We start from the raw sequence: 11,132 nt of genomic DNA, 5'->3' as shown, positions 1-11,132 counted from the left end.
GTGTCTGATTCTGGGTGTAATGACCCATAAGATGCATGCTGTCCTGTGCCCAGTGCTTTCAGACGGGACCCATGACAGCCAGCACATCCCTAGAATGAACAAGGGACTCTTGGATAAGCCCTGGTTTAAGACCGACTTCCTCTGGGGATCTACCAAGGTCTTATTGGAGGCACGGACCTTTAAAACCCTCTGGGCTAGAATAGTGGGGCAGGGCCTTGTTCTGTATCCTGAGAGATGTATGCCTTGGATGAATGGCTCTGGTCATTAGATAACTGCCTTCTGAGTAACTATAGATAACCCATTCGGTTTTTGGCAGCTTGGATATGGGCACTTGCTGATTCAGTAGCCACTCCCACAGTCTCATGCAAGAAGAGTTGCGGTTGCGGCAGATCCAGGCACTTTGTAAGACAGTAGGTTGGCCAAGAGTGTGGGCTCCAGGGTCCACCTGCTGGAGTTGAAAGAGTAGCTTAACGACTTACGAGCTCCATATCTCTATTTACCTTTCTGCAAAATGGGTATAGTAATAGTACTGATTTTGTAGGACTGCTGTGAGAATAAATAAATGAAAAGCACTTGTAATAGACCATGACGACAGAAGTTTATTCACAATCCACCTGACCTAGGCTGATATCCCTGGGAGCCAATGTGCTCAGGAATATAGATTTTTAGGTCCTTTGCTCTGAATGTAGTAACACAAATGCACGGTATTTGTTTGCTATAACTCCCCTGTTGGGTCTGTTTGTTAATAACAGTTCATCAGCCCTTCCCATAGGTAACTGAACTGATTCAATCCTGAAAGTTCTCAATGGCCATACATTTCAACCACCCATTCAGACTATGGCTTCTTTGTTCATGCTTCCATCATAAAGATCAATCAGAACCATGTGATGGAGGGCAAAGGCTGCAAGGCCATATTAAAGGGGGTGTCATTTGTGAGGGTGTCTCAGTCTCACGGATCTAACTTGTATTCATCTTCCTGAAGCACAAAGCGTCCTCTGCTCCAGTCTCTGCGGACCCAGGGGAGCTGTGCTCAGCCGCAATGCCATTCCTCAGTGCTGGCAGCTTGTTCTTAGTCACAGCAATGTCTTTGCTCGGCTTGGCTTTCCCTAGAGTTCTGTTGAATGTGCATTTCCGAATGTCCACCGAGTTTTCTGTTATTTCAGTAACAGAGTCACTGTAAGACTGTTAAGGAACCAGGAACAAAAGGCAGAGGGAGAGGGGCTTTGTTGTTGCTGCTGTTGTTGAATTCTTCCCTTCCACCCATAACTCAATCAAAAGAACTGGTTTTCCTGAGGTTATTCATCCGGTTACTCTTCATCAAAGGACAGTAAATCCAAGCAGATTTGTTGGAAGACTAGCAAAAAAGAAAAAAGGGTTCTTCTCACTGAATTCCAAGATGGAAAGCGCCACTGAGTTGCTCCACTGGGGCTGGCTTTGGGTTTCCCCCTTGATCTGAGGTACTGACATTTGATGTGGTAACTCGGAGGCTGCGCCATCAGATTAAGCTCTTGGCTGATCCTCAAAGCAGGAGCTTTTTCTCTCTGTCTCTCTGGGTATCTGCTCACCCAACATCTTAAGTGTTCTGAACTTTGGCTTGACAGATTGCTAAAATGTCTATTATAATTTTTTTCTCAACCTTATATTTCCCAACCTACGCTTAACATTTTTAAGTAATGACTTTTCCTTGTGTCATCTTTAGGAACTTGGAGAGGTAGAACTCTTTTTTTCAAATGAAAAGAACATGCCGATGGGATTCACAAAAAGCCCTTCCCTAGGTCAGTCTCCTGTCTGAGAAGTCTCTATTCTCAACAAAGCTCACATAATGATACTCACAACAAACAAAAATATGGTTTACAAGTCAGCTGGAGAAAAACGGCTAGGTTTACACCCCATTAATCCTAGAGACAAATCTCCAATTAGAGCCTCACCTACCCGAAGAACTGGGATGGGTCTGAATGGGGCGATGAGAAAGCGTAAGGGAATGTTGTATTGTGGGTTAATGAAGTGAAGTCTGTTGTGCCCAGTAACTGCGGTCCAGAGTGAAGTCTGCCAAAATCACAGACCTCTCTGCACAGCTGCTGATGGAAACCAGCTGTGTCTTGGTTCCATGGAGACTGGAGGAGCCAGGGGCCTGCTCGTGCTAAGCACAAAGGGCTTATGGACTTGGGAAGGGGGGCTAAAGTGGCTTTTCTCTATGATTAAACAAAAGTACGGGAAGACAGAGCTACCCAAAAAGAACACACTCCAGTAGCTTTGCAGCACTCAGTTGGAGTTTGCACCAGTTTTCCTTGGGTTGGGTCACACCGAGAATCCTTCCCGAGGAGGGAGAAGAGACGTAGGATGGGCTAGGGAACCACCCACTCTCCTTACTGACACCAGGTCTGGGAACAACATCAATTGTCCTCTGAATTCTCTCACAGAAGGCGCTGAATGTTTAGGAGACCAAGTGGTCAACAGCGACTGTAAAGCAGAGACAAAAAGGTAGGGGGACAGGGACACTAGAGTACTGGAAACAGTACAACCAGAATGGAATGAATGAGAATGATGACACATTGTGAAAAATGTAACTAACATCACTGAATAATTTGTGTAGAAGTCGTTAAACGGGAACCAATTTGCTGTGTAAACTTTCACCTTAAACACAATAAGATACTACTAAAAAAAAAAAAAAAAAAGTGGAAGGGACTGAAAGCTGCCCTGGAGGTGGTTGACTCGAGTGAGAGTCAGTTCCCACGTTGTCCACACTGGACTGGGCAGCCAGGCCACTACAGGGCCAAGCAGAAGGCAAAGAACGCCGGTAACGTGGACACACATTGGGGTGCACTGACATACTCACACTTACTGATCTGAATTTTTACGACATCCCTGGAGGCAGAGGTTTTTATGAATAAGAACACGGAAACACAGAGCGGGTAGGTGATGTCCCAGACCCCCAAAGCTGGCTCGGGGCTCTCTCCACTCCATCAGCCTGTCTCTCAAGCTCTTAGAAAACTCCTCAAGGTAGAAGACAGAAACAGCCTTGCTCAGGGCCAGCAGCGTGAGGGAGGGAGAAGAGGGTATTATGGTAAAGTTATTCCAGTTGAGGTCCATGGTCTTTGGTACCAATGGTTTAAAATAAAAGCTAAGGGTCTGCAGGATGAAAACCCCTCCACCAGAGGTCACGACAGTAAACCAAGTCTCCGGAGTCTTGGTGTCTCTTGGAGCTGGGCTGCTGCAGGGTCCAGAGGACTCTCGTGGGTGAGAGCAGAGGCTTGGGGCATGCTCCTGAGAAAGGTGGTTCCATTCTGTCCTAGGAGCTTCACCATCTTCCTGAAGGTGGGCTGGGAAGTAGGATTCAGGTTCAAGGCACTTGGGGAACAAGGCCAGAAATGGTGGTGGAGTTAGAGGACTGACCACCCCTCCCCCGACCCTGCTGGCTACACATCCTTCACTTCTGGGAAAGGAGGTCCCCTCTCATGGGGTTTTCCTGCCACTCGGGCAGGCAGGCCAGGCTGTCAGACACTTCCTTCTGCACCGGCCAGCCCCAGGCCTTGAAGAAAGGTGCCAGGTTCTTCTGCACTTTTTCAGAGAACTTCTTCACCCACAGGTTCATCTTGCTGGCGTTGTCTTTTGGCAGGCCAGAGAGGGTCTGGTACTCAGCAAAGAGCTGGGTAAAGGGCTCCCACCCAAAAGCCTCTTGGAGCTGGCAGAGAGAGAAGGGGACAAGTGAGGCATCTGGTCTACCAAAGCCACCCCACATAACATGGCAACTACAGGAGAGAAAGAAGGGGCAGAGCGAGGCATCTCGTTTGCCAAAGGGATTCCCTACACATGTTCACACCTATGTTACAGCGATGACGTCCTCTGACCATTAACTTCACTCTTAATATCTGTCCCCAAGTCCCCACGCACCCTGGCAAAGAAACACAATCTCTTGTACTCATCCCGCCTCTTGCCCACAAATCCTACACCTCCTCGGGCTAGTGTGTGAGGTCACGGGGAACTGAATGTCTGACAAGAGCTAAATGCTCAACAAATGACCAAAAAAAAAAAAAAAAACCCAAACCCCTTGCTATCACATCGATTCCGACTCATAGCGACCCTATAAGACAGAGTAGAACTACTCTATAGGGTTTCCAAGGAGCAGCTTGTGGATTTGAAGTGCTGACCTTTTGGCTGGTAGCCGAGCTCTTAACCACTGCGCCACCAGTGACAGCCATCGTTATTATCTTTCATTTACAAGGATTATGTCTCCAAGCGTTTTCCTAGGCATCACGGCAGGTTTTCAGGCTGGCTGAGCAAAGAAACCCTCGCATCTTACGTATCTGGCATATTGGGACCCCAAAAGCTGGCAACCCCCAATATTCCTGGACATAATAATACTCTTACTTTTTTTTATAGCCATCGCTGATCTGTGACTATCTGCAAGGCTACCGTGTTGCTCTGTGGAACACTGCCTTGGGGTGAAAAAAGGAGGAAGAAGGCATGTCCCAGGGCTCAAATGAGAGTGACTCATACCTTCACAGAGAGGCAGCCCCGGGAAGCCTCTGGCAGGAGGCCTTTGACAGCTAAGACTATAGAGCTTTAGGATTAGCAGGGAGCTTGGGGGCTTCCTGGAATCCCTGGTGGTGCAATGGTTAATAAGCTTGGCTGCTAATCAAAGGTTGGAGGTTGAAGTCCACCAAGAGGCGCCGGAGAAGAAAGGCGTGGAGATCTTCTAAAAATCAGCCAATGAAATCCCTATGGATCCTAACAGTCCAATCCGAAACCAATCATGGGGGTGGCACAGGGCCACACAGGATCGTTCCTTTGTGCGTGTGGTCACCATGAGTCGGGAGCTAACTAGACAGCAGCCCACAACAGACTTTGCTTCATGACCTTGGGGTTTTCCTGTTGGGTTGGTCCGTCAGTTGTTTCTTCATTTTGGGTTCAAGTCGGGTGATGGAGGTTGGAAAACCTTGCTATCAGACTGATTTCCTCACATACCTCTGGTCAACCAGTTGTCCCTGTTATCACATCATGACATGACTCTTACTTGCTTCAGAAAACCAAGATAAGGAAAAACAGAACAAAACCGAAAAAAAACCCTACCATTTATGGAGCACTTGTTAGCGGACAAGTTCACTTCAGTGAGTGAGAGCTGTGACTGAGTCCTGGGGTGTCTAACTCAGAGCCTCTGTCCTTGACCTTGGGCTGTATTAGTCACTATTATTTTTTTCATAATACTTCCCATTTCCTTTTACTTACCATCACAAAATCATGGGGAGGTGGGAGGGCTACGTGCCATTATCTTTATCTTAGGGATGTATAACCTGAGAGACACCTGGATGGTGAAGGAGCTGGAGGGCACCTGGGGTCAGTGAGGGCTACACAACTGTGGGTCTGGGGTCCACCTCCCTCCTTTCTGCCCAGTACCTGAAGGTATGTCTCCAGGGCCGTCCACACACTCCAGTTGCTCAGGGGGGCTCCCTTGCCCAGGTGTGTCTTGATCCTCTTCTCCCGTTCTGGAGGCTTCAGTTCTGGGTGGGCCTGGGCCCGGGGGATGCCCAGGACCGTCTCGTGCACATAGACCGACCACAGGTTGCAAGTCGCCTCGGTGGTGTGCGGGGGAAACTCCCACCCAGACCTCTGCTGGTTGTGGCCCAGCTCATGGACGGGTCCCCAGAGGCCGCTGCTCCTCATGCCCGCCTCGTTGGTGAGCTCCGGCACTGACTCCAGGTGGCACATGATGGGGTACCCTGAGTGCATCCAGCCTGGAGGACAGGAGGAAGAGATGGGCGTGTGAGGTTCACTCCTCCCCATTGTGTGATTTCCCCTTTCGTCCTGGTGCCCCAGTGATTCCAGGATCTCCTTGCTGACTAGAACGCAGATGCTCTTCTAGACTCAGACAGGAACTAACGTGTGCCTGGTCCCCCTCCCAGCCTCCCTCACCGGAGTTATGCCTCCCCTCACTCTGGCCCTGAACAATATGCACACACTTTATGCAGTCTTTCTGGCTATAATCCAATGTCTCAGTTTTTTGTGGACTTCCTTCCCACGTGAGCCTGTGCCATCATGTCCTAGATCTGCATTTGAGACTCCTCGAGGAGCAATGCCATTCTTTCTTCCTAGTGTAAACCCTTGTTCTCCAGATTTACACTCCACAAAAGTGATGATTTTGCCCAGCATTCCTACTTTATAGAGAAAACTTAGGTCTAAAGAAAATTTCTCCATGTGGAAACCAAAACCAAAACCAAACCCGCTGCCGTTGAGTCCATTCCGACTCACAGCGACCCTGTAGGACAGAGGAGAACTGCCCCAGAGGGTTTCCAAGGAGCAGCTGATGGATTCAAATTGCCGACCTTCTGGTTAGCAGCCAAGCTCCTAACTGGAAACCAGGGCTCCTTATTCTTCTCTATATGCCCCTTTCCTCTAAACCTCTTGATGTTTGACATAAACCTTTTCACTCACTTCCTCTTTTCATTGCCCACTCTGACTTATGTTTGAGGGAGCTATTTCATTTTTCATCCTCTCCCTGAAACACTCTAACTGCCATCTGTGGGCCCCTAGAGCCATCTTTATAGCTTTTTCTACCATCCTGAGAAATATCATCTTGAAGGTTTAAAGGATTTACCTTTTCACGTGTGAGCATCTTTTCATCCCTAGTAAAGCTCATGCCTTTTATGTCTTTTTTCCCCCACTTTACTGGTAAAATTATGCTTTACTCAAATTGGACTTTCAAAAAAGGCAAAATAACAAATGGGTGGTGCCCACTGACTGGCCGCCTCTCCCAGGCACCCACCCGCTGAGATCTGCACGTCTGCCACGATCCTCTCAGGGCGGCAGAAGGGGAAGGGCTGGGCGCCCAGCCTGGCCACAGCTGCCATCATCTGGTCCCAGAGGCGCAGCAGGGGCTCAGGGTTCTCCAGAGAGCGCAGGTTAGTGGTCGGCACGGTCAGGATGATGTTGTCCGTCACCAGCTCCCCCCAGGGTGCCGGGCTCTCCTGGATGAGCCTCCTCCACTCCTCCTGGGATGTCTGACCTGGGAAGAAGTATCACGGACCGTCACTCACTTCTCCACCTCTCCCTGGTTGAAAAACCCAACTGGGACCCCAGGAGGGACCACTGAGGTAATGAATTATTATCATATGTGTCTCCATGCTGTGAGGTGAAGAAGGGGTCTCCACAGCCTTCTGTCTATCCTGAAGTCTTCATGGATGTGGGACGCTCTATCCCTAGACACAGGGCATTCCATAACCCTGGTCACAGGGTGTCCCATATCCCTGAACTCAAGGCATCCCATAACCCTGAACACAGGGCATCCTGTATCCATGGACACAGGGCATCCCACAACCCTGGACACAGGGCAACCCACAGCCATGGACATAGGGCATCCTGCATCCCTGGACATGGGGCATCCCATAACCCTGGACACGGGGCATCCCATAACCCTGGACACCAAAAAACCAAACCAAACTTATTGCTGTTGAGTCGATTTCAACTCATAGTGACCCTATAGGACAGAGTAGAACTGCCCCATAGGGTTTCTAAGAAGCACCTGGTGGATTCAAACTGCCAACATTTTGGTTAGCAGCTGAGCTCTTGACCACTTCACCATGAATGTTTCCTCCCTGGACACTGGGCTTTCCATATCCATGGATGCATCATGTCCCATATCCCTGGACACAGGGTGTCCCATAACCCCAGACACAGGGCATCCCATATCCCTGGACACAGGGTGTTCCATATTCTTGGATGCAGGGCATCTTGTATCCATGGTTGCAGGACATCCTGTATCCCTGGATGCAGGGTGCTCCATATCCCTGGACATAAGATGCTCCGTATCCCTGGATGCAGGGCATCCCGTATCTCTGGATGGTATACCTGGACACAGGGCCTGTATTTCCACCCTAACAGTTCTTCCTCCTCCTGACCCCTCCCCTCCTACAGCCCATCACTGCTGCGGGTCTGCAGATCCCCTCTTGCCTCAGCACAGCCCTGGTCCCCACTCACCCAGCCTGTAGTAGGGGGCTGGCACAACCCCCCTGAAGGTGATGGGCACGGGGCCCAGAGTGCTGCCCTTGAGCACGATGATGTAGAGCAGGCCCCCCCAGAGGCAGGAGACTGACCGCCGGGGCTGGTCCATGCAGCACTGGTGGGTCACCATGGGTGCTCGGCACAGCTTGCTGGCCTTGCTCAGGTCATCCGTGTGGCAGCCCAGCTGTACCTGCAGGAGAGACCCACCTGAGTCGGGAGGAAGGGCATCCCTGGGGATGTGCCCTGGGGTGCAGAGCATGTGGATGGAGTGTGCCATGGCCTGCACTTCTCCTCTCCGGGGGCCATGAGTGGATCCCTACATGGGTTAGCGCTTCTAGTCCGCACAATCCTCTTTCAGGGCTTACACAGCTCCACAGGGGAGCTACCTGAGGGTGAGAGACAAGGTGGGACAGGTGTGTCCTTGCACCGGGCACTGGCACTGGGCCTGAGCCATATGGTGGCTCTGAGTGGGAGCGAGCCCGATGGGCTGGTCAGAAGCTGTGCCATCTGGCCTGAGGGACGGAGGATGGGGTCTATCCCCCCCTTTCCTTAGGGTCCCTTCCGGGTCGGATGGTTGAGTCCTGTTTCTGTCTGGCCTTCGGATCTTTTTTCCTAGGTCTAATGCCACCAGTCTGGAAAGGACCTGACGCAGGGTCCTCACTGTGGTCGGAACCAGCCCTGAGAACGGAGGAGGCAGGAAGTCTCAGTTCTGCGGGAGGTGCTGGGATTAGGTAGCTTCTTTCAGGTGTTGAGGAAAGAGGCCAAACTCAGACAGGCCTTGTACTCGTGCGGGTGGTGAGGTGCTGGGTATGTGCCAGGCCTGTTCCTCACAGCTGGAATCTCACAGCACCCTTGTGGGCAGGGAAAACCCCACATACAGAAATCAGGGGCTTAGGTTGATCCTGGATCTGACATGAGTGGCTCTGGGGCCTCGGCTCCCTGAAACTTAGCTGCTTCATCTGTAAAATGGGCAGAATAACACCTTCCTATACTCCAGGTGGAGTTCCTGGGTGGTGCACATCGTTAAAGTGCTCGGCTGCTAACCATAAGGTTGGTAGTTGGAGTCTACTTACAGGTGCCTCAGAAGAAAGGTCTGGTGGTCTACTTCTGAAAAATCAGCCATTGAAAATCCTATGGAGCACAGTTCTACTCTGACATACCTGGGGTCACCACGAGTCGGGGACCACTTGATGGCAATGGGTTTTTGGTACCCCGGGTAGCACTGCTGTGCATGGGAGCAGGACGTGGCTTTGGGAGGTATCGCTGGGGTGCTCTGGCCTTACCTTCAGGCCAGCAGAGGTGGTGGCTTCCGACAGACAGACTTCTGCACTCTGTCCTTCCAGGAGGTAGAGCCCTGTGCTTACCCAGGAATCACTGCTGCCTGGCAGAAGCCGAGAGGAAAGCTGAGTGCCCCCTGGGTGGCTCCGTCTCCACCTGCCCCCCGGGAGGGACAGCTTCTCCCCTGCTCGCCACAGCCATCCACGTCCTGACTCATCCTCCTCAATTACTCAAGGCAGAGGTCCATCCTGCCGCCCCGGCCCCACCTGGGCCCTCCCCACCCACACACCTGGGTTGGTCCCGTTGATCTCCACGGTGATGGGCTGCTCAAAGAGGCGCAGGCTGGAGGGGCAGGTGCCAGTTCCCGGCCCCTGGGCCAGCCGGGAGCAGTCGGTGCCCGAGCGGGCCAGCTCCGTGGCCAGGCAGAGCAGCACAGCCTCGCGGGAGTCACGGGCCACAGGGCTGTGCCGGCTCACGGCTGGGAGGCCAGCCTGATGCAGTATCTTTCTGAGCTGCCTGTGCAGGGAGGCATAGGCGGGGACCCCCTCAGTGGGAATCTGCAGGAAGGCTGCGCCATCCACGCCCAGCCTGGCCAGCCAGCTCTTCTCCATGCTCAAAGCCTCCTGGAAGGCGGACAGTGCCCTGCGGAAGTGGTAGCTCCTCATCTTGGGTGCTGGTGTTGGGAAACGGCCTGGGCTGAGGGTCTGAGCCAGGATGCTGAGGCCGAGGGGGTTGAGGATGCGGTTCCCAGGGAAGCTGGCCAGAGCGGAGTGGCCCGGGTGCTGGGAAGCCCACCACCAGGCCTGGCCCCCAATCAGCAGCCCCCCGCCCTCAGCCACAAACTCCTGAAGCTCCCGGGCCTCCTGGTCACTGTACGCCTTACAGCAGTAGACACACATGTCCCTGGTCAGCTGGGGCTCCAGGCTGCAGGCCAGGCCCCCTGCTGACAGCAGGGGACACAGGCTCGTCAAACCCATGTTCACCCCAATTTTGCCTGCCTGGTCTCTGGCCAGCCAGCGAACAGCATTGAGCAAAAAGGGCCCCATCTTGGGAGCACACAGCAAGCTCTCGTGGGCAGCCAGCACCACTCGGCCACGGCCGTAGCGGGCAGCGGCCAGGAAGCAGCCGAGGTTGGCATCCAGCCCCAGGGGGAAGGCCAGCGCCCCGTGCACCAGGAGCTGCGAGGGAATGCCTTCGGTCTGGATGTCCAGCTCTGAGATCCCTTCCAGGAGCTGCTGCTGATCCTGACTGAGGTCCTCCCCGCACCTGGAGAGACAGAGGGTGGAGGGGCCCCAGTTAGCTGATTAGTGAAAGAGCTCACGGAATGGAGAAATCCGTGGGATGGGAAGACAGCCTCGTTCATGTTATCTTCTCACTCTTGTCAATAACATCCTGGATTTTAGTGTGCGGTATCACAGTTTATCAAGTCTAAGGCATGTTAAATAAAATAAAAATGGAGTCTTGTGGTTGACAAAACAGTGGCGGTTGAGTGGACAACACCCCTAAGCCTTAGCTTTACGGAAACTTAAGCGGAACTTTCCTGTAAAGCAGGCCACCCTCGCGGACCAGTGAGAGCCTGAGGGCACTTCAGCAGTGAATTGTGTAAGCCAATCGGAGATAAGCTTCCTTTGCTTCTGCGTTTTGTCAACAAAAGCCAATCACTGCTGATACTTGGTGAAGCACCTTTCTACTTTTGGTTTGGTGTTACCCCATTCTAGAATCTTCTGCCTGAACAAACCTCATCCAAGAGATTAATTTTTATTATTGACTCCGTTTTTTTTGACAGACATATTTTTTCTCTCTTTTTTTTTTTTTTAATTGTACTTCAGGTGAAGGCTTACAGAACAAATAGTTTCTCA

The 11,132-nt window shown here is 51.9% G+C and overlaps 1 protein-coding gene across 1 annotated transcript in view; it reads right to left on the bottom strand.

The window, feature by feature from the left end:
• Nucleotides 1-2,663: 2,663 nt before the first annotated feature.
• Nucleotides 2,664-11,132, bottom strand: part of LOC101360948 (TRPM8 channel-associated factor 2) — a 13,624-nt gene continuing 5,155 nt past the window's right edge. Inside the window, exons 4-9 of the mRNA XM_004382361.2 lie at nucleotides 9,563-10,539; nucleotides 9,279-9,376; nucleotides 7,972-8,185; nucleotides 6,761-7,000; nucleotides 5,395-5,732; nucleotides 2,664-3,682 (exon numbers count right to left, since the gene is read on the bottom strand). Of these exons, the coding sequence (XP_004382418.1) occupies nucleotides 3,428-3,682; nucleotides 5,395-5,732; nucleotides 6,761-7,000; nucleotides 7,972-8,185; nucleotides 9,279-9,376; nucleotides 9,563-10,539 (2,122 nt within the window). The 3' untranslated portion in view covers nucleotides 2,664-3,427. The remainder of the gene's footprint in view (nucleotides 3,683-5,394; nucleotides 5,733-6,760; nucleotides 7,001-7,971; nucleotides 8,186-9,278; nucleotides 9,377-9,562; nucleotides 10,540-11,132) is intronic.

Source organism: Trichechus manatus, unplaced genomic scaffold, assembly GCF_000243295.1.
Source record: "Trichechus manatus latirostris isolate Lorelei unplaced genomic scaffold, TriManLat1.0 scaffold00093, whole genome shotgun sequence".
Taxonomy (NCBI): Eukaryota; Metazoa; Chordata; class Mammalia; order Sirenia; family Trichechidae; genus Trichechus; species Trichechus manatus.
This window is presented reverse-complemented; position numbering and strand designations above follow the sequence as displayed.